The sequence below is a fragment of the Betta splendens genome, chromosome 13 (assembly GCF_900634795.4).
Source record: "Betta splendens chromosome 13, fBetSpl5.4, whole genome shotgun sequence".
NCBI classification, from domain to species: Eukaryota; Metazoa; Chordata; class Actinopteri; order Anabantiformes; family Osphronemidae; genus Betta; species Betta splendens.
Genome location: NC_040893.2, coordinates 12753990 through 12776388, shown reverse-complemented (window position 1 = coordinate 12776388; position 22399 = coordinate 12753990). Strand labels below are relative to the sequence as shown.

Below are 22399 nucleotides of genomic sequence, written 5' to 3'. Positions count from 1 at the left end.
ATGGGTGCAATACACACGTATGTCTGGTCTTTTTGGTTTGGATTAAAGTACAATAAGGAGACTTGGCTCCCAGAAAGCACAATCAGTAGAAACAGAAGTTGTGTATTATTTGCATAGATGGAATAAATTGGAGGCTTCTTGGTCATCCTCCGCGTGAGGCCAGAGCCAGCGTCCTTCCAGAGCTCCCTGGATGCTTCCGGAGTGGGAAGGCTCTGAGCCGCTTCCGCCGCCATTGCGGATTTTGGACAGAAGATCAGCCACCGCTACCCATCGATGCAATAGAAGGCGCGCACACAGGAGGGGCTTTCGAACATTTCCGTGGTACCAGCTGAAGGAGACGCAATTAAAAGCGCCGCGCATTGCATTCTCCGTGTTTGTTCTCACCGTGAGGCTTCGACCTAAACGCTCAGTGAGGAGGTCGTAGCTAGCGCGGGTGCTGCTGCCTAGCTAGCTAGCTGTACGGCTAGAGATTCAGCGCTGGAGACGCTCAAGGAAACCAACATGGCTCAAATCCTACCTATTCGCTTCCAGGAGCATCTGCAGGTATGTGGCGGGCGTCGTGTCTTTTTGTGCCCCAGACAGTCTTTTTGTCGTTTGGTTTCCGCCCTCTTAATAGTAGCTTGACAGCTCGCTAGCTAAGTTACCGTTAAACGTCAATACCCGCAGCTAATGAATGACCTCCCATCCCCCGTTTAGCCATCAGCTAACGACAAGCTAGTTCAGACTAGCGGCGCTCATTCATTGCATTGATGCTGCTGCCTAGTAAAATTAGTATCGGTCGACGGTAGCCGTCATTAACGAGGGGGTAAACTAATAAATCTACACACTTTAGTGGCAATTTTAAAGATAAGTTAATATAATGTGGTTGGATATGATTTGGCTAACGCTGTCAAATATGCGTTGCTTTATCCCCACGTTAGCTCACCGTTAACTTTAACTGGTTAGTGTGTCGTGAGGGATGTTGGAACCACGTCACTAGCTAATCGTGGCTATGTAATACATCTAGTCACACAAGGCCCAAAATAAAAATAAATATATTCGGCAGGATGTCTCTTTGAATTGAAGTCCAGTGTTGTTATCACACTGATGCTCCGATGTGTCAAGTCATGTATTTAAGCTGGCTAGTAGCTGTTAAACTGTGCTCAGATACAGCCTGACCCGACTCTCAGCAATTCGCGTCGTACAGTGAAAGGTTATGTCACGACGGGCCCTTTTTACAGCTGACGAGCGGCTCTAATATCGTATGTTAACATTGTATTGTTGTTGAAAATGTAAATTAAATAAGCTCATCGGCCTCCGCGAGGTGAAGCAGGTGGGTCACCCATGCTGACATAATTTCACTCCAGACATAGGCGACAGAAAAATGTTTGTGAAAAAGAAAAGAGTTGGTGATTAGTGTTGTCAATTAACGAATTTAGAATGAAACCTCCAATGAAGCTCATTTGTTATAAGTATGCACATACATGACCTTTGGCAATGACACTCAGTATTGATGTCAATTTCCTGAACCAAGAAATTCAATGTAGCTCATCCACCTTTAGTGGTAATTGTGACATGATAAATTTTAATTGTAAACACTGCTAAAATGGTAACGTTGGCATTTTTGTTATCTCTCCAAATGGGTTTTCTTCAAGCGTTGCACTTCATAACTTGTATTCTGATCTCAGCTCCAGAACCTGGGAGTCAACCCAGCAAACATTGGATTCAGCACTCTGACCATGGAGTCGGACAAGTTCATCTGCATCAGGGAGAAAGTTGGTGAGCAGGCCCAGGTTGTCATCATAGATTTGGCCGACCCAAACAATCCCATTCGGAGGCCTATCTCTGCGGACAGTGCCATCATGAACCCTGCGAGCAAAGTTATTGCTCTTAAAGGTAAGTTTAAACTCATATCTAATATTATTAAAACAGAGATGTATTCAAAACATGTAGAGTTCTGAAAGCACAAAGAATGAAAATTAACAGTTGTAGGAGGCAGTTGACCAGTTGCAAACCTTGCTATGGTGCTTCTCTAATACCTGGGCCATTTGTGTAAATTTTGTTTGTGTTGTCAGTCAGTTTTTAGCTGTCACAGTCTGCTTTTCATTTTGATGTTCATATGTAGACCACCCCATTTCCGTTTGTCAAAAAATGTTAAATAGCTAAATAGTGTAATGAATTTTAGAAATTGTTTTAAGAAAAGTTGTTATAATAGCAGTTAAATGTCATGCTATCACGAATGCTTTGTCTATTTTGCTTGTTTTTGCTCTTTTTTTCATTTCTTACTGCTTTCTTATGTTTGCAGACGGTGAGTTGAATTTTACTTGTCAAAGTGTGATCCTGTATGCACTGTCTTGACATGTTTGCACAGCACAATGATAAACACAAGCAAAGCATAGCAAAAAAAACAGGCAGCTTAAAGGACTGTATCTTTTTTTCCTTTGTTTGTATGTGCGTGTTTTGTCCAGTTTGCTACAACGTACAGTACATGTATTCTCTATTAAAGCTGACCATTTTCCAAACATAGTTTATATGAGATTTTTAAATGCTGTTATATTACCTTTAAGTTTACTCCAGAAAGAATTAGGCATATAAGGTCTTAAAACGACCTTCTAAAGTAAATAAATAATTGTGAATGTTTTGTGAATGACATTGTGGCAGCTTAGTTTAATTATGTTGACCTAATGCCAACAACGATGAATCAAAGTGGCTGAAGCTGAAGGAAAACATAGGCAGCAAATGTAAATCTGTGTGCTTCATAATTTTAAAAGAAGGGTAAGATGCAGAAAAATGAATAAGATAACATTAAACATCTGTTGGGGGCCTAGGATTCGAAGGATAACGTTTTTATTAATAGAAGTTTAAAGGTTCTGTCACAATTAGTCCAAATCTGGCAAAATATAATTATACAAATATTCAGAAATGTTATTATGAAAAATGTGGCTTGGAAAATGGTTGGTGCAAACGTATAGGACATATGTAGTAAAAGGGCTAAAACATGCAGGAAAAAAATGATATGGTCATTTAAACTGGGGAAATCAGGCAAGCAGTGACATGTAGGACAGCCCTAAATAAACAGTAGGGCAGTATCTGTTGACAGTGTTGTGAATATAATTCCTTAATTTAGGCCTGATATTTTTGTGACGTAAAAAAATGAATTTTTCTAAATGTATATATTAGTAATACATAATCTTTGCAGCAGAGAAGCTGCCTGCACCTAAAGATGTGTCAAATATTTCAGTAAACCACTATTAAACAAAAGTTGGTGGGCACCATTACCTACCACTACTACCACTTGCAACATTTAGCTTAACAGTATAGAAAAATGTCACTAGGCAATATAGGGATACTAATAAATAACTGATAAAATGATGCAAATGAATTATCTAAATTAAATAGTTAATAATCTGTAAAACCAGATTATACAGGACAGTCTTATATAATCAGTTAATGATAAATTTGCTTTTTTTCTTATTCTCCTATTAGATTTGTCTACTTATTTGGAAAAGAAATTCGTTATTCCATATTTTTTTGTCTGCTGACTCTTCAGTATATCTGAGAGGATTAGTGATAAGTGGCTTATAAAAGTTAAGCCTAAGTATACAGTATGTTGGATAACTTGTGTTGTAAGTTACTTGATAGAAAACGCAGATAGAAAAACCATTGCAGTACATGACTTATTTATAAATGTCAGTGGACTTTACAGTTCAGGTTTTGTGGAATGTCTATTTATTTTTATTATTATTATTTATTTATTTAAGTTTTAAATTAACATATACATTTTAGTGTAATTCAGACTTGCTTGGGCCTAAACTGAAATATGCCTTTCCCCCAAATAATTTAAAATAATCTTTCTTCTGGTGAAACTGGATAAGGAAAACAAAATGGGTGTAAGCGCATCCATCCGGCATCCCTTCCTCATCATCTGTTTGTGTGCTTTGTGGACTTCTTTTGCTAATCTGCATTCAGACCCAACCCAAATTCCTGCATTCCTCATTTTAGGATTAAATTTTCATGTGAATCTCCTAAGAGCTATAACATGTCTGGAGTTTTATTCCCTGGTTGGATGCTGTGGGAGGAGGGCTGGACACGGGCCATAAAGCCTCATTCTCTTGCAATGAGTACTATAGAAGTTGGCTACTACTTGATCTAGTTCTAGACAGCTCAAAAGAGATTTGAACTATTTTGCCAAAACAAAATGAACAGTAATTTGTTTATGTAACTGAGAACCACAAGAAGAAGTAGTAGTAGTAGTAATAATAATAATAATAAATAATAATAATAATAATAGTACCTTGGAGTGATGATCAAGATCTAAATTAACATTGTGTTAAACACAAGTATGTGAATGTTTTTCCTTTCATATGCAGTTAAGTGAAAATTAATCGAGAAAAAGAATAATTTAAGGGCTATTCAGAAGCTGATATGCTGCATTTCATATCGTACAAGACAAGATTTTATAACTTATAAAAGTGTTGGAGAAATGAGTTTTTTTAATCCAAATATTAAGGGGAAATCCTTTTGCAGTGTTGTTGGGAAATGTTCCTCTGGTGCGTTAGTGGTGAATAATGCTTTTTCTTAAAGAGGCACTAATATTGGACTGAACGTTCTGTCAATTATTTAGGTTGAAAACTGATTTCACAGGTGTGTGATGACTTCACATTGTCTCAGGAGGTCTAAGTGTGTTTGTGTTAGATTTCTTTTGCATCAGACTTAACTGAATGCAGATCCACCCATGCAGTGGTTGCCCTTTTGTTGGTCTTGCATTGTTTTGACACTGCTACCAGACTTTTTGTATGTCCCTTCAGTGCTTCTCAAACCAAAACCAGCTACCAACATTTCTCCAGCAATTGGATTTTGATAATCTCAAATGGTCTCAGAGTCTGCTGTGATTTGTGTGTGATAATTGTAGTCACATTAATTTGACTAAATTTAATTATTAGAGAATATTTAGAGAATGAAGGCCATTCGTCTGTGTCTCTGTGTGTTAACTTTGGCCCTGAATATTTTCAGCGGCAAAGACCTTGCAGATTTTCAACATTGAGATGAAGAGCAAGATGAAGGCTCACACGATGACAGATGATGTGACCTTCTGGAAGTGGATATCCCTCAACACTGTTGCCCTGGTCACAGACAACGCAGTCTACCATTGGAGCATGGAGGGTGACTCACAGCCAATCAAAGTCTTTGACCGTCACTCCAGTCTTGCTGGCTGCCAGATCATCAACTACCGCACAGATGCTAAACAGAAGTGGTTGCTGCTCATTGGTATTTCAGCACAGGTAAAGTGTTTGTGCATTGAATACATGCATGTAACAATTGAATGATATTACATAATTACCCATAGTAGTGAATGTGCACAAGCATTATTTACTTCTATGTCAGTACCAAGTGTAATACAACAACTCTCCACTATTAAGGCTATAAAGCTATTTACCTTCACTGGCCTCTTTATTAGGTAGTGGTCTATGATGCTGGAAACATAGTTGTTAGGTATTAAATAGAAATGTCTGTAATCTAGCTTTAGTCTGAGAAGTTTGTTTTCTTCTATCTTTAGCAAAATCGTGTTGTTGGAGCCATGCAGCTGTATTCAGTGGACAGGAAGGTGTCTCAGCCCATTGAAGGGCACGCCGCTGGTTTTGCACAGTTCAAGATGGAGGGAAACACAGAGGAGTCGACTCTGTTCTGCTTTGCTGTACGAGGACAAGCAGGGGGCAAAGTAAGACAATTTCTGGCACTGTAAAGTGTTAGAGATCAGGTTAGCGTGAATAAGAGAAATCAAGTCTTAAAAACTACAACACCAGGTTTAAATATAATTTAATGTCTTTTAAAAATGTTTTTAGAGAGGCCACTGAAGCCTGATGTTCATATGCCTATTTGCTTCTAGCTGCACATTATTGAAGTGGGGACTCCACCGACGGGGAACCAGCCGTTTCCAAAAAAGGCAGTGGATGTTTTCTTTCCTCCAGAAGCTCAGAATGACTTTCCTGTTGCAATGCAGGTACTAAAACTACTTAATGATGAGACACAAAGTGCCTCTACTTGACAATTATGTGTCTTTTATTCATTCTAATCATTCTTTTTCTGTGCATATAGATTAGTTCCAAGCAGGATGTGGTCTTTCTCATCACTAAATATGGCTACATTCACCTTTACGACCTGGAGACTGGAACTTGTATCTACATGAACAGGATCAGTGGGGAGACCATTTTTGTCACCGCTCCCCATGAGCCTACAGCTGGTATCATTGGCGTCAACAGGAAGGGACAGGTATTGTTCCTGCTTTGATCCTCTGTCTAATGGAGAGACAGGGAGGGAAGTAGTTAGGGCTATGAGATGATTTGTTTTCTATAGACTGTATGTATTGAGGATAATAATAATTATTAAACGTGGAACGACTCAAAAGCAATAATAACTTCTTATTCTCAACAGTGGATAAGCACTGATATATCTGCATATTAATTATTTCAAAATCTGTACTGATGAGAGAAAGAGTATGTGCATATTCATACTGGGTTCTTTTTTATCTTGGCCTGTTACTGATTACATTAGTGAATCATTTTTCCTGCGGTATTTTAGCCATGCTGTGTGTCAGCGTGGGTCTTTGAGTGTTGCTGTGTGACCTTGACAGAGGACATCTTTGCGAAAACATCAACCCCCAGTAGCAATATGACAATCACAGCAGGACATCTAAACCTAGCCAGGCAAACTATACAGTCTAATCCTGTTACTGCTCTTGGCCCTCATCTGTAGGTCAAACAGATACAGCTCAGTGTATTACATGCACACACCAAATTTAACACCTAATTGCCAAAACACAAGTAAATGTAATCTAACAATGTGACAAGAACACATCTGTCACACCTCTGAGTTTCAAATCCATGTATTCTAACATAGTACTGTTAGATTTTGCCAGTCAGATAGTGTAAGATCCCTGGAATGAAGTAGCGTGTATACATGAATTACCATTGGTCTGCAGGGTTTTTGTTTGTGTTACACATGGTAGTTATTTTTCAGTAATGTAATATAGACATATTTGTGTACAGACAATAATTGTATGTAAATGTTTTCCAGGTCCTATCAGTGTGTGTTGAGGAGGAAAACATAATACCCTACATCACTAACGTGCTCCAGAACCCTGACCTGGCTCTTCGCATGGCTGTTCGCAATAATCTTGCTGGTGCTGAGGAGCTGTTTGCCCGCAAGTTCAACACCCTCTTTGCAGCAGGAAATTATTCCGAAGCTGCCAAGGTGGCAGCCAATGCACCAAAGGTATCTTCATGTACACATCTGAAGCGGGGTTAAACTACAGGTTTTTAGTCTTACTCCAGACTAAGAAGCTAAAGATGAAGTGAATCCCACTGTATTCATTGTTTCTATCTCCAGGGTATTCTGCGGACCCCAGACACCATACGCCGCTTCCAGAGTGTTCCAGCCCAGCCAGGCCAGACGTCTCCTTTGCTCCAGTATTTTGGCATCTTACTTGATCAAGGCCAGCTTAACAAGTTTGAATCGCTGGAGCTTTGCAGACCTGTCCTACAGCAGGGCCGCAAGCAGCTATTGGAGAAATGGCTAAAGGAGGACAAGGTATTTGATCAGTGTGACTAGCAAACACTTATGTTATAGACGTATTCTAAAGCAAGCGTCATTTGTGCGTCACACGTGTATTCTCTAAAGCTGCATCTGCTGCTCCTCTGACTCCATTTAGTCAGTTCTTGAATAGCTGTGCCCTGCACATTATCTCCTAAAAACCCACATTTGTTTCCTTATGCGTGCCTCCGTGTGTTTTATTTTACAGCTGGAGTGCTCTGAGGAGCTTGGAGACTTGGTGAAGTCTGTAGATCCTACTCTTGCTCTTAGTGTCTACCTCAGAGCCAATGTCCCCAACAAAGTCATTCAGTGCTTTGCAGAGACTGGCCAGTTTCAGAAGATTGTCCTTTATGCCAAGAAGGTTTGTGTGATACCTATTGTACACTCATACACAGGGCTCATGAGAGAGAAGTGAGTGCATGTCCCACTACTGTCACCTCAGATGTAGGATTAATGTTCTTAAAGATATTCTGTTCTGTAGGTTGGCTACACTCCAGACTGGATCTTCTTGCTGAGGAACGTAATGCGTATTAGTCCAGAGCAGGGACTTCAGTTCTCCCAGATGTTGGTCCAGGATGAAGAGCCACTTGCTGATATTACACAGGTAAAACACAGGGGCATGTATTTCCTCCACAGCTGTCTTTAAAATTATTTCATTGTGTCAGGTGGTTTGCAATATGAGATTTGCATAAGTCTTTCTGCGACCTGCTCTACAATCAGTAATCAAGCTGCATATTTAAGCCAGCTAGAGATTTAGTTTTTCTGTTTTGTCTCCCCAGATAGTTGATGTCTTCATGGAGTACAACCTGATTCAGCAGTGTACATCCTTCTTACTAGATGCCCTAAAGAATAACAGACCTATGGAAGGTCCACTGCAGACACGCCTGCTGGAAATGAATTTGGTCCATGCACCACAGGTACATAAACTTTGTGACGTGGTGATTTAATTTTAAATAAACACCTTTTCAGATTTCTTAACTTAACTGCTTATCAAGTTTTTCTTTTTTTTTTTTTTTTTTTTTTTTTTTTTTTTTTTTACCACATTTACTGTTGATAAAGCTACAAATGGTGATGAACGTCCTTGCTCCTGTGTCACGCATTGCAGGTTGCAGATGCCATCCTGGGTAATCAGATGTTCACCCACTATGATCGTGCTCATGTTGCACAGCTGTGTGAGAAGGCAGGTCTTCTGCAAAGGGCGCTGGAGCATTATACAGACTTGTATGACATCAAACGGGCTGTGGTGCATACACATCTTCTCAACCCAGAGGTATAGCAATAGCACTAACTAAAGATTTATAAAACATTACTGCAATATTTTTCCTAGTTAATCTAATTTAAAATGCATTTATTAAAAACATTGCATTTATTTGCAAATGTTCCTTTTTGTGGCTAATCCCTTTTTAATATTTGTCCCTACAGTGGTTAGTGAATTTCTTTGGCTCTTTGTCAGTGGAAGACTCTCTGGAGTGTTTAAGGGCAATGCTCTCTGCAAACATCCGCCAGAATCTGCAGATCTGTGTGCAGGTGGCATCTAAGTACCATGAGCAGCTCACTACTCAGTCTCTGACTGAGCTTTTTGAGTCATTCAAGAGTTTTGAAGGTGAGCTGGTTCAAAGAAATATCTCCTGTTCGTTTTACAAAAACAAAAGAGTTGCAAATAAGTACCCTGTTAATTTGGACTATCTTGTCTTACAGGTTTGTTCTATTTCCTGGGTTCCATTGTAAACTTCAGCCAGGATCCAGAGGTCCACTTTAAATATATTCAAGCTGCCTGCAAGACGGGACAGATCAAAGAGGTGGAAAGAATTTGCAGAGAGAGTAACTGCTATGACCCTGAACGAGTGAAGAACTTCCTTAAGGTCAGAAAGTGCAGAATAATTTTACTCATGCCTCTTAAATAGTTATGAGTACTGAGCAGGTTGTATTTCTTCTGATACAGGAAGCAAAGCTGACTGACCAGCTTCCTTTGATCATTGTGTGTGACCGCTTCGATTTTGTGCACGATTTGGTGCTGTACCTGTACCGCAACAGTCTGCAGAAATACATTGAGATCTACGTGCAAAAGGTACATTGCTATAAAAACATAGTGTTTTGAACCAAGAGCTACAAATATTCTGTTCACCCCCCCCCCCCCTTTCCTCTGTAAATTAGAAAATGTCTCACAGAGGCTAAATAAGTGACATTGGGCTAGTCTTCCCTCAACAGCAGTATGTCTGTAACCTCATTTACTCCAGGTGAATCCAAGCCGTCTGCCAGTAGTGATTGGAGGGTTACTGGATGTAGACTGTGCTGAAGATGTGATTAAGAACCTGATCATGGTTGTGAGAGGCCAATTCTCCACAGATGAACTGGTTGCGGAAGTTGAGAAAAGGAATCGGTAAGTATGAAAATGAATTCAATAGCATAGGGGGGTTATAATCCCTCAACATTAGCGAAGCGACAAATCCTTAGAAATCCTTACTGTGCATCTTTCTTTAGTCTGAAGCTGCTGTTGCCTTGGTTGGAGGCTCGTATTCATGAAGGTTGTGAGGAGCCAGCAACCCATAATGCCCTAGCCAAGATCTATATCGACAGCAACAACAACCCTGAGCGCTTCTTGAGAGAGAATCCATATTATGACAGCCGTGTGGTGGGCAAGTATTGTGAGAAGAGAGATCCCCATCTTGCCTGTGTGGCCTATGAAAGAGGACAATGTGACCAGGAACTGATACATGTAAGTTGTGGTTGGAGCCTTATTTTCTCTGAAAGCAAAAACAACTGGATAGTTTATTTTAAATCATGCATTTTCATGTTCAGGTTGCCTGGTTGACACTCTGAAGTTCTAATATGCAAATATCATAAAACCCTTACAGTAGTTAGTTTGGGAAAAGTTTTTGTAATTTACCAAATCATCCTATAGGTGTGCAATGAAAACTCGCTGTTCAAGAGTCTGTCCCGCTACCTTGTACGGCGCAAGAACCCCGAGCTGTGGGCGAGCGTGCTGTTGGAGACTAACAACTACAGAAGACCACTCATTGATCAGGTTTGACCCCTTGTTGGATTTAGAATATGTAACTTATGCTATGCGAGTTGGTTTGTTTTGCCCTTTTAACATGGATGTGGCTCATCTTGCTTCTGTAACTGAATTAGGTTAACAAGTTTCCAAGCCCTATTTTTCTGCCTGTCAGATGTTTTTAATCATCTACTTACTGAAACAAAAGTTTGCATAGAGAAGCAGGTGCTGTCTGTCTAGCATATTGTCAATCTCTGGTGCAGGTTGTCCAGACAGCCTTGTCAGAGACCCAGGATCCAGAGGAGGTTTCTGTTACCGTGAAGGCCTTCATGACTGCCGACCTTCCGAATGAACTCATTGAGCTTCTCGAGAAAATTGTTCTGGATAACTCTGTTTTTAGTGAGCACAGGTGAGAAAGGCCTCATGCTTCCTGCGATGCATCTGCAACTTTAAGAACAAAATAGACAACATTGTACAATACACAAAAAATGTTGCCTACTGAAAATCCCCCCTTATTTGTTTAGAAACCTTCAGAACCTGCTCATCCTAACCGCCATCAAAGCTGATCGTACACGTGTAATGGAGTACATCAACCGTCTGGATAACTACGATGCCCCAGACATTGCAAACATTGCCATCAGCAATGAGCTGTTTGAAGAGGCCTTTGCTATTTTTAGGAAATTTGATGTCAACACTTCTGCTGTACAGGCAAGTGCATTCCCTTGGTATATTATAACTGTTTAGTTTTAGACATGGTACATCATTTTGGAAATGTTTTTGGTATTTTATTTAAGGGTTTTTCTCTTGTGTCCAGGTTTTAATTGAGCACATTGGTAACCTGGACAGAGCTTATGAGTTTGCTGAGCGCTGCAATGAGCCACCAGTATGGAGCCAGTTGGCAAAGGCCCAGCTTCAAAAGGGAATGGTCAAAGAAGCTATTGATTCCTACATCAAGGCCGATGACCCCTCTGCTTATATGGAAGTGGGACAGGCTGCAGCTCAAAGCGGTAAGATAAAATATGAACTCGCTGGATGCTGGTGGAAGGTCTGATGAATTGTGTATGCTCAATCATTATAGTTTGTCATGTTTTGAAGACAGTTTAATGTTCAATTACATTACGGCTTATGATCATTCTGTACAGGAAATTGGGAGGACCTGGTGAAATTTCTGCAAATGGCCCGAAAGAAGGCCCGTGAGTCCTATGTTGAAACGGAGTTGATTTTCGCTTTGGCCAAGACTAATCGTCTAGCAGAGCTGGAAGAGTTCATCAATGGTCCTAACAATGCTCACATTCAGCAAGTAGGTTCTGGGGCTCATACAGACCAACGGCATACACTCATACACAATTGTTGCTCACAAAGTTGATGCATTGAGCTAATTGGTCCTTTTTGTGTGCTGCAGGTGGGTGATCGATGCTATGACGACAAAATGTATGAAGCAGCTAAACTGCTTTACAACAACGTGTCCAACTTTGGTCGTCTGGCCTCCACTCTGGTGCACCTAGGAGAGTACCAGGCAGCTGTGGACGGAGCACGGAAGGCAAACAGTACCCGCACATGGAAGGAGGTGAGAAATGAGACTGCAGCCTGTTGACTTGATGTGGGGGGGCACTCTCAGCTCAGTGGCACAAGAAATGGATTTTGTACCAATCTGTGTCTACATAGCCAGTTGCCATAAGGTCCTCTGACACTTAAGGGTCATTTAGAATTTTGTGGTATTCCGTGATTGCTAAAATAAATAGTTACATAAAGTGAGTTTTGATTTCTCTCTCTCTCTAGGTCTGTTTCGCCTGTGTAGATGGGAAGGAGTTTCGTCTTGCCCAAATGTGCGGCCTGCACATTGTTGTCCACGCTGATGAACTTGAAGAGCTCATCAACTACTACCAGGTGTGAGAGTTAAATAGTGTTAAACTAATATGACACTTGGTATCTATATCTAAATCACTACTTTACACGTACTTTTACCAGACATATAACAAACAAAAAAGGTTATGCACAGATAAGTATGGTGATTGATAATCTTCTTTTGCAGTTACAATTTAATAAGCTGTGTTTTCTGCAGGACCGTGGATACTTTGAGGAGCTGATCACCATGCTGGAGGCTGCTCTCGGGTTGGAGCGTGCTCACATGGGAATGTTCACTGAGCTGGCCATCCTCTACTCAAAGTTTAAGCCTCAGAAGATGAGGGAGCACCTGGAGCTCTTCTGGTCACGTGTCAATATTCCAAAGGTAAGAAAATGTTATCTTTAAATACGTAAGTAACATGCGTTTCTGCTTCCAGACATGAAGTTCTATACACTAAAACTTCATCTCTGATGGGAGCAGTCTTTAAGTGGGAAGTCTATGCAACTCGTAGCTTGGTTTTATCTTCCTATTGTTGTCCAACGTTGTGTGTGTGTGTGTGTGATTATCAGGTTCTCAGAGCAGCAGAGCAGGCCCACCTTTGGGGAGAGCTGGTTTTCCTCTATGATAAGTATGAAGAGTATGATAATGCCATCATCACCATGATGAACCATCCAGCTGATGCCTGGAAAGAAGGCCAGTTCAAAGACATTGTTACCAAGGTAATTAAACTTTCTATAAGTTGGGCCTTTTGTTGTAGATTTGTGTAGTTGTTTAACTGAGTGTGTATGTGTGTTGCATTGTAGGTGGCCAATGTGGAGCTGTACTACAAGGCCGTGCACTTTTACCTAGAATTCAAACCATTATTACTGAATGACCTGCTCATCGTCCTGTCTCCAAGGCTGGATCACACACGTGCTGTCAACTTCTTCAGCAAGGTCCTGAGCCTGTGTAGCTTTGTGTACAAAGTGCTGTTTCACATTTGAAACATGAAATGGTTTGATATGCGCATACACTCTTGACTGATTGGAATAATTCTTTGTATAGGTGAAACAACTGCCACTAGTTAAACCTTATCTAAGGTCTGTCCAAAATCACAACAACAAGTCGGTGAATGAGGCACTTAACAACCTGTTCATTATTGAGGAAGACTATGCGGTATGCTGACACAATATGATAGCCTTGAAAATGTTCATATAAATAAATGTTTTCCACTTATTACCTATTATCGTACCCTTTGTCTTATCCAGGCATTGCGTACGTCTATTGACGCCTATGACAACTTCGACAACATCTCACTGGCCCAGGGCTTAGAGAAGCATGAGCTCATTGAGTTTAGGAGGATTGCAGCTTACCTCTTTAAAGGCAACAATCGCTGGAAGCAGAGTGTGGAGCTCTGCAAGAAGGACAAACTCTACAAGGTAAATGGCCAGCAAAATAAATTTGTATATTCAATCCAGATAGTCTATGTAAATAAAAATCATGGCATCACATTTTAATCTGTGGGGGGTGGTGACTCTCCTGAAATATCAGATGTCAGTAGATTGAACTATAACTGTCCTCTCTGTAGGATGCAATGCAGTACGCCTCTGAGTCAAAAGACACTGAGCTGGCAGAGGAGCTTCTGGCTTGGTTTCTGAAGGAAGACAAGAAGGAGTGCTTCGCTGCCTGCCTGTTCACCTGCTATGACCTGCTGCGGCCCGATGTGGTGCTGGAGACGGCCTGGCGACACAACATCATGGACTTCTCTATGCCATACTTCATCCAAGTCATGAGGGAGTATCTCAGTAAGGTGGGTTGGTCAGAGGTAACCGAGGCTGAGGCTTTGTAAGAAGGCTTCTAAAGAGAGGGTGTGCATTAAAGCAACATTTTGTAAAAGCAGTAAGCTAGACAATATTTTCTGGCACTTTTTTCTCTCTGTTAATCGGTAAAACTTGTAGAAGAGTATTCACAAACCTACACTAAACTCTGAATCCTGGAAAAATGCTGGGTGTCTCAGATCAGAAAGAATATTAATTAATGAATATTAACTGGAATCTTTATTCACTCAGTCTTTCACTGCCATGGGATGTAAACAGTGTGTTTGCATATACTATAATCAGTTTCATACGGTCTCTTGGGGATATAATAAAGCCTCAGCAGTACTGCCTATTCTTTTCTCCATTCATGCTCAAACCTGTGCTTCTGTCATCAGTGGTGTTTTGTTCTTCATTAGTCACTTCTATCTGTTCAAGCTACTTTTCCATACAAATGTGTTCCAGACGAGATTTTGATGTGCATTTTTCATGCCATGCAATTTTTACTAATGCTGGCCCATAAATTAGCTGTGTTTTTATTGCATCATATGAATTGAGTTTGTCCCAAAACGATCAGTAACACAAAAGTGTACTTCCAGACAATTGTTGGCCAGTGCCACCAAAATTGTACCTGGAAAAATAATGTAATGAAGTAAGTAACTATATAACAGAACGTGTTAGGCTTTGAATCAGCTTTGGGCCCATTCACTGTATGACAAGTATGAAATGACAAATATGTAAAAGTTACTAGAGTAATCTCAAGTCTGCATTTGTATAAAAAGTGGTGTCTTACCAGCATTACTCTCTCAGGTCCTTTTTGTTTTTTTTAGTGACAATACTTGTTTTTTTCTGTCAGTTTCTATTTTGGGAGACTTCCATTTGTTTTTTTTCCTCCTTAAGTTGCCTCTCTGAATTTCCTTTCCAGGTTGATGCGATAAAGGAAAAGGTGAAAGTCGAATTATTTTCTAATCATTCTTTTTGATCCCTTTCCCTTGTCCTGTAGCCTGTAGTTTGGAGGAGTGAAATTAGCAGAAACTGCATGTTCCCTCTCCCCTCATGTCACTCTGCTGCTTCTGGATGTGAACTCCACGTTTCCACTTGACCACATACCAGTCCACAGACCTCCAGAGCGAGGCTCCTCTCACCTGTCTGTCAGAGGGCTGTGGCATTCCTTGGTGTCAGTGATAACCGTTTTTTTCTCAACTCTAAGCATAATCATCACTACAAATGACCCATCTTACATGTTAGTCAGATAGTTTTTCCAAACATATGGAGCCATGTCCTTCAGCCAGCAGCTCTCTGTAGATGGGAGAGTTGCGTCGCTCTGGTTGTTTCACCTGCTGTGGTCAGGTCGTTTTCTCACTAGTAGTAGATAATTTTCTAATTGTCCTGTAACACCACTCAGCTGCAGGCCGCTCCTAGCCATCACCCTTAACAGAACTATGTGTTTTTACTCTTTACATACTGTATAGCCTAGTGACGTAGCTGTTAGCTGTAGATTTATGATGAGGGGCTGGGGCCCATTTGTTTCAATAGTAGTGCTCTGGAGCACACTGCAGCTAGGCAATATTTCAAAGTGACCATTTACAGAGATTCTCAATTACTGTTTCCATGTCAATTAATCGCAGATGAACACAGGTGGTTTTGAAGACGGTATCGTTTTAGTGTCACAGTTGTCTTTGCTACTGTGAACTACAGTCTCTTCAGACAAATAATGTTGAGCGATCGATCTGTAGTTTGGGTAAATTCTTTGGGGGATAACGCCGTAACCTATAGAGCAACAAGCATGCGCCCCCTCCCTTTGACGCATCACAGCACTCAGGCCAGACTAGGAGACATCGATGTTGGCTGTGCCTGCTTCTGGAAGCCTTGAACTGGCTGTATGAAACCATCTTCTTCACCCTCTTTCACACTCCCTCCACTATAGCTCTCTGCTTCTTGGTCTCTCTTTCTCATGCACTCTTCAAGGAGAAAATAACTAAACTGCCGCTTCAGCATGTCTCAACCCTTCTCTTCTTAAACAAATCAACAGCCTCAGCCTGCTTTACAAATGGACTGAAGTAGCAGCATAGAGTATGTAGAGAACTGAACCCAAACCACACCTGCATTATTGTCCCTACTGATTTAATCACACACACTTTCCTCACAATCTTAATGAAAACTATTATCTAAAGCTTCTTGCTGGCTGCCTAATTCTTGCCTCATCTCTTTTGGCCTCTGAGCTGCTAAAAGCACCAAAGACGGCATCTAACAGGTTGTTGCATGCTCACTGTAGCTGTTTGCATACAGGCATTAACGGTGTGTAAAATCTGGGGGCCTTCATCTCATGTCGGTCAGGTGTGTTTGGACAGTAAGCACATAGAACAACACATCATAGTTAAGTGTCTGTTGTTACCTGCAAGCACTGGTGTTAATGTTATACAATTTCTTTGACATTTTGCTGAACATAAACAATTATTTCCCTTACAATTGACAAAAGTGTCTAACTACCTAATCTACTGAACATAGCTTGTTCACTGCACTACAAGTGTGTTTTCATATTTAGGTAAAAGATGGACAAACTAGCTGGGGTTAAAACCCCATGTAAATGTGAGTCTGTCTATTTGTAGCAGTGGGGGGGTTGGTTCTCTACATACCTTACATGTCCACCATATTAGAGTAGATGAATTTGGTGGCTGGATGGTGGGACCATTATTGTTTACTAGCTGTCTGTGTCTTCCCTGATCCCTGTCACTTTCTACGAATAGGTGGCCGTTTATCTCAGAGCACTGTAGCCGAGATTATTAGAGTAGTCCGTGTCTGTCACCGTAGTTACTTGTTCTGCCTTAGAGGGCGTCCAACACATTACCAAGGCTGCCTCTTGCAGCCTGTTGTTAATTTGATTCTGGACTATATTCCTCTTCGCCTGTCAGGAATGGTCCCATCCGTCAGCCAGTGAAATAACCCAGAGGTCAGTTTTTACAAAGCCGGCGTCTCAGCCCTTGCTCTTCAGGAGCCGTATAGTCCACAATATGACTGACCCCTGACCCTGCCATCGTTGTCCTGTTTTACGCAGGTGGACAAACTCGAAGCCTCCGAGTCTCTGAGGAAGCAGGAGGAGCAGGCTACAGAATCTCAACCCATTGTTTACGGTAAAAAAAGATAACTGCCTAGCGGACACTGAAGACAGACCCAGTGGCTGCTCTTTGACAGTGACCGAAGCCGTGCTTATTTTTAACTAGCCGTTGGACGCTTCTGTTGCAGGCACACCCCAGCTCATGCTCACAGCAGGACCCAATGTGGCTGTGCCTCCCCAGCAGGCCTATGGTTACGGCTACACAGCAGCGCCAGGCTACGCCCAGCCGCCACAGCCCTCCTTCGGTTATGGCATGTGAACCCCCCCCCCCTCCCATATTTCAACCCAACACACTCCTTCCATGTGTCTTCTCTCTCTTTGTGTTACTCACCAGCTTCCCATGGTCTTCTACTCACAAAAGGGGCCACAAGCAACAGACCACTCTCATTTTGAGCACTATTTTTTTATTATGTTGTGCTGTTATAAGAGAAAACATTTAACTCCATTGAGGCAGTTTGTTTGTATTAGAAAAATGGACTTCTTTGTATTTCCACATTCCATATTTATGACTACTTAGATTTTGTTTGTGTTAATATTAATGTTATGTCGTTTTTTTTTTGTTTGTTTGTTTTTTTATTGTTTTATGGTTTGTGCAGACGTGGACTTGCTAAAGCTTAGCAATGAACCTTTGAAGTAGGTGGAGGAGCATTGGATTTTGCACTTGTGAAGAAATTAATGTAGACAAGCTCTTACGTTTGATGTACTGAACATGTGAACAGCTGACATTGTCTCGTTTGTCTGTATAATGCATTTCATCATTGTATATTCTGAGGAAAAAAGGTTACATATAATATTTGAACATATATTGCCATTTCAGTGGCTATAGCTAGCAACACTAAGTAATGATAGTATATTCTGCACAGGCGTGTAGCTTTATGGAGTTTTAAATGCATACAGATGTATGTCACTGTGTGAATGAAGGTGTGTTTGTGTGACCTGCTGGTCTAAATAAGAATTTAAACCTTGTTCAGCCTGTACTGGGCTCTCAATCCACCCTCCTAGATGTTAGCGCTCTTTCATTGGCTCCATGTACTTAGGTGACCTCTTGTGCCGTGTACAGTGCTTGTGCGAGACTGTATCTGTGAATGTGCAAGGGAGGGACCAAGGCTACCAAACCCCAGGATCCTCAACCCCTTAACCGTGATGTGTGTGAGTGTGTGAGTGTGTGTGTGTGTGTATTTACTCTGAAACTTCCTCGCACTGAGGTCTGTGTATGCCAGGTGTTGTAATGTTTCCCTCGGTCACCATAACGTTTTTTTTTCTGGCGTGTACAGATGTTAAAATGATGAAATGAAACTTTTTAGATGAAGACCCCTCCCACCTGTCCTCCACCCACTCCCCTGTCCTGTTTCCTAACTGTACGAACAAAGGAGACAGGCTGGTGGAACAGTTGGTGTCCTAATGACAACTTTATTAGATCCATAAGCACTCCTGTAGGTTGTGTGTTTAGATGGTTATGATGAAGAAATAGGTCTCAGTACATCCAGTTGTTTGTCAAGAAGGGTTTGAAATAAGAGCCTGTATTTACCTTGATGTACTTAACTTCCTTACATGCTTCGAGCTGTGTGTGTGTAAAGTGTCATCCTAACCCCAACATAAGTTAAATTCCTTTCCGTTGTCATGCATATGAATAAAGGGGATCTGTCATTGATAAGTGGAAGAATATGACTCCAGTGAAAGGGAAATACTAGCCTAAATAAAAACAAAACATTGTACCCAGTCTCCTGTGAGAGCGTTTTTGTTCCACAAACCTTTATTGGTACATTCTAGTAAAAGTATGTTCAAGTTGAATCCGTCCGACGTGAAGCTGCTCACGGGCGGGTTGTGAGTGTGCAGCCTCCGGCTCTGCGCTCCACTTCACCGCAGTATTTCTCAGAAATCCCAGTAGACCTTAACATAGACAGACGCGTTTTAGCTCCGGAGCTAATCACACAGTCAAATCCGTTCTTCTGTGCATTACGCATGAGGCATGCTGGCGCTCACACGCACCGGAGCTCCTGGAGCTTCTTCTCCCGGATCTCGTGGAGGCGCGTCTGCCGCTGCCGCGCCTGCTCCGTCAGCTGATCGGCCTCCTGGAACGTCTCCCTGCGCTGCGCCGCGGCGCAGAGCTCCCGCTCCCGCATCTGCTGCCGCAGGGCGTCCGCGTGCCGCTGCGCCCTGCGGTGCTGCTTCTCCTCCGCCTCCTTCTGCCTGGACGCCGTCTCCTGCTGCGCCCTGGGGAGTGAAAACCAACACCTTGCTCTCCGTGCGCGGCACCTTCCGCTCCGTCCCAGCGTCTCCTACCTCAGCACCCGCTCGAACTCCGCCTTCTCCCTGCCCGCCTCCATGGACAGCATGTGCTCCTTGTGGTGGACCTGCTCCAGCCGAGCCGCCCTCAGCGTGGCCTCCTCCTGCGCCCTCCTCTCCGCCTGCTCCTTCTCCTTCAGCCTCCATTTTCTGTCATTGATTTCTTGGTTCCGCCGCGCGCGGAGCTCATCCTGCCCAAGGAGTGGACCGTGAGCGACACTTTCCTCCCAGAACCCGTGGATGTGACGGTGTGTCGGTACCTGCTCCGCCTTGTAGTCCTTGGCTCGCTCCTGCTGGGCTCTGAGCCTGGCAATCTCCAGCTCCTTGTCTTTCTTGATTCTCCTCTGCTTCGCCTCATATTCAGCCTCACGCTCCTGTGGAGGACACCGGATGAGAAAAAGAAATGGACCTAAGCAGTATTTTAGATTATCAGCTTCCACCTCACCATTTTCTTCTGGATGTACTCCATATCCCTCATGTCAGCCAGTTTCTCCTCCTCTCTCCTCTTCTCCTTCGCCCTCATGGTCTCAGCATTGATGTGCATGACCTCTTCGTGCAGATATTGCTGCTCTGCTCTCTTCTTCTCGAGGGCCTGACAATGAGAACATGAAGAGGAGCCAGACTTTAGGTCGAGCGCACGCGTCTACCTTGGGCTTGAGTCTGCTCTGTCTCCCCGCTGTGTCGGCACCTTCAGGTCCTCCTCATTCATTCTCTCCTGGTTCTCTCGTATTTGCCGCCTCTCCTGCTCTTTCAGCTCGTCCTGCAGTTGCTTCTCCTCCTCGCGCTGCCGGATCTGCCCGCAGATTTGCTGCATCCCGCTAGAACGTCACGACACGCGTGGTGACTGCGACCGTGGATGCACCCGCACGTGCGTGTGTGCGTGCGTGTGTGTGTGTGGGGGGCGAGACCTCACCTGATCCTCTGCTGTTTGCGCAGCTCGTCGATCTGCTCCACGGTCTCCAAGGCCTTGCGGCGCTCCACCTCCATCATGGCGTCCAGACGCTTCTCCTCCTCCAAAAGCTCCGCTTGGATCAGTTTCTTCTCCTGGATCTGCGTGTCCCGCGTGGCTTGACACTGAGCACTGAGAATCAGCTGAGGGACCACGCGCTCGTTTTAGACGCTCAGCTCAATCGCAGACAGCTTTCCTTCCGCACGCGTCCGTCGTACCTTGTTCAGCTGCTTGATCTCGTCTTCTTGCTCCATCCTCAGGGTACTGGCCCGCTCCAGTAAGCGCTGCGTTCGGTCCCGAGCCTCCAGCTCCAGCTCGGTCAGCGCCGGGTTCTGTTCACGGGACAGATCTGCCAAATACATCTGACGCTTTCTTTCCTCTGACGCGTTCTGGAACACAGCATATCAGCAGAATAAGAGCTGAGCTCCTATCGTCCTGCCGCCAGTTTAACGCGTTCTCACGTTCCATACAATTTCCTCTTCTTTCTTTCGGTTGTACGCGTCCATCAAGGCCTCTCTCTCTTCCTTCTCAAGAGCCTTGGATGCGTGGGTGATTCGCTCAAACTCAACCAATGGGAGAATGACCGACTGTCCAGAAGGATCCGTCTGTGGGATCCTGCAAAAACACAAAGCAGGGGTTGATTATTGTAACTATGCTTCCTCTCATATTTGAGGTTTAGTATTTCATGCAGGTTGACCTGAGATTGCGAATGAGGTCCTTTGTAATTATTTGAACCGTCTTTCCGTCCTGGTTCTTTGCTGGGTTCTCCTTAGCTTTCGATGCTTGCTTTCCACGTCCGCCGGCCGGCATCTGGACAGAGGTGTGAGAGCAGCAGTTACGGCGCGGCCTGTGAGCTGTGGTCCCGCGTCACAGTCTGTGTCAGAGTCACTCACTGGCTTTTGGCTCGCGAACAGAGTTTCATCCACCTCGGAGGTGGCGGCCCGTGTGCGGTACCGGCGCGTCAGCGTGCTGCTCCTTGAATTTGTGGAGCTGGATGCCAACATCTACGGACAATGATGTTGTCGGTACTAATGCAGAACCATCCACAGTAACGTAAACATGTTCTAACGCCGGCTTACCATGGTTCCGTGCTGTTCTTGTTGTTGTCACAGCTTTCGAGAAGAAAGTAGCGTTTGAGTTGCAGGCTGACCGTGGGAGCTCAATGTTTGTTGTCCGTTGCCATGGGAACAAATGCAACGGCTGATGGGGAAAACGGAGGCGGTCAATTAGCTATTAGCAATTAGCTAAGTAAACGCGTTTCGCTTTGCTTGTGTTTTTGTAAATTCAGCTACATTAACGTACTGTACTTGACTGTAAATACACCCTTGGGAATATTTTTTACGTTGTCATGGAAACAAACGCAAGAGCTAAAGGTGGGCGGGGCTACCTTTTTACCTTTATATTAACCTTGTTCTTGAGAAAGGTCCTACGTCTGACTTAAGTTAACGTAGGCCACTAAACGTAATATAGTGATATATTTAGATTTTTTAGATTTAGAATTTAGATAAATATTTATCTCCAAAATAACGCTCACCTCTGACGTCACATTGTTTTGAGCATTCCCAGCTGGGTGGCGCCAGTTTATCCACATGATGCGGAAACTTCACGCGCCGTAACTTTTCCACTTCCTCGTGTTGCTTCAACGAGCGCTATTGCGAAGGTCCAGCGCATCTTCCTGCACAGAAACCCCGGTCTGGGCTCACGGAGGTAGTTGCGAGCGCGTTTTCGTGTTTGGGCTGAGCGTTCTTAGCTCCACGCGTCTCACTCTGTTTAACACACAGTACAGTAAAGTAAAGTTTAGTGCTTTGACATTGTAGACGGCAACAGACGCATCTGTATCTGCCTC

The 22399-nt window shown here is 43.0% G+C and overlaps 2 protein-coding genes across 5 annotated transcripts; one reads left to right on the top strand and one right to left on the bottom strand.

Moving 5' to 3' along the window:
• The first annotated feature begins 45 nt into the window (after positions 1-45).
• Positions 46-19038, top strand: LOC114867906 (clathrin heavy chain 1-like). 3 transcript variants are annotated; one of them, XM_055514036.1, is made up of 34 exons: positions 46-543; positions 1668-1875; positions 4993-5261; positions 5537-5698; positions 5867-5980; positions 6076-6249; positions 7054-7251; positions 7366-7566; positions 7778-7930; positions 8051-8173; positions 8349-8486; positions 8675-8839; positions 8992-9172; positions 9268-9431; positions 9512-9637; positions 9807-9949; positions 10051-10285; positions 10472-10594; positions 10828-10973; positions 11089-11272; positions 11379-11571; positions 11707-11864; positions 11967-12131; positions 12344-12451; positions 12627-12794; positions 12980-13129; positions 13214-13345; positions 13455-13565; positions 13658-13828; positions 13978-14199; positions 15129-15149; positions 17116-17153; positions 17259-17334; positions 17447-17593. In XM_055514036.1, the coding sequence occupies exons 1-33, from the start codon at positions 502-504 to the stop codon at positions 17287-17289; spliced, it is 4917 nt and encodes a 1638-aa protein (XP_055370011.1). In that variant the 5' UTR covers positions 46-501; the 3' UTR covers positions 17290-17334; positions 17447-17593. The 3 variants fall into 3 exon arrangements, with proteins under 3 accessions (XP_055370011.1, XP_029026871.1, XP_029026873.1); XM_029171038.3 differs by lacking the exon at positions 17116-17153 and having other exon boundaries at positions 17447-19038; XM_029171040.3 differs by lacking the exons at positions 15129-15149; positions 17116-17153 and having other exon boundaries at positions 17447-19038.
• cfap45 (cilia and flagella associated protein 45) lies at positions 17868-22229 on the bottom strand. Of its 2 annotated transcripts, XM_055514038.1 has the most exons (13): positions 22088-22229; positions 21633-21753; positions 21447-21557; positions 21251-21363; positions 21024-21168; positions 20772-20942; positions 20518-20696; positions 20293-20422; positions 20050-20196; positions 19865-19978; positions 19602-19795; positions 19302-19532; positions 17868-19208 (listed from the first exon to the last, which is right to left on the bottom strand). In XM_055514038.1, the coding sequence occupies exons 2-13, from the start codon at positions 21633-21635 to the stop codon at positions 19130-19132; spliced, it is 1617 nt and encodes a 538-aa protein (XP_055370013.1). In that variant the 5' UTR covers positions 21636-21753; positions 22088-22229; the 3' UTR covers positions 17868-19129. The 2 variants fall into 2 exon arrangements, with proteins under 2 accessions (XP_055370013.1, XP_029026875.1); XM_029171042.3 differs by lacking the exon at positions 22088-22229 and having other exon boundaries at positions 19308-19532; positions 21633-21887.
• Between the last annotated feature and the right edge of the window lie 170 nt (positions 22230-22399).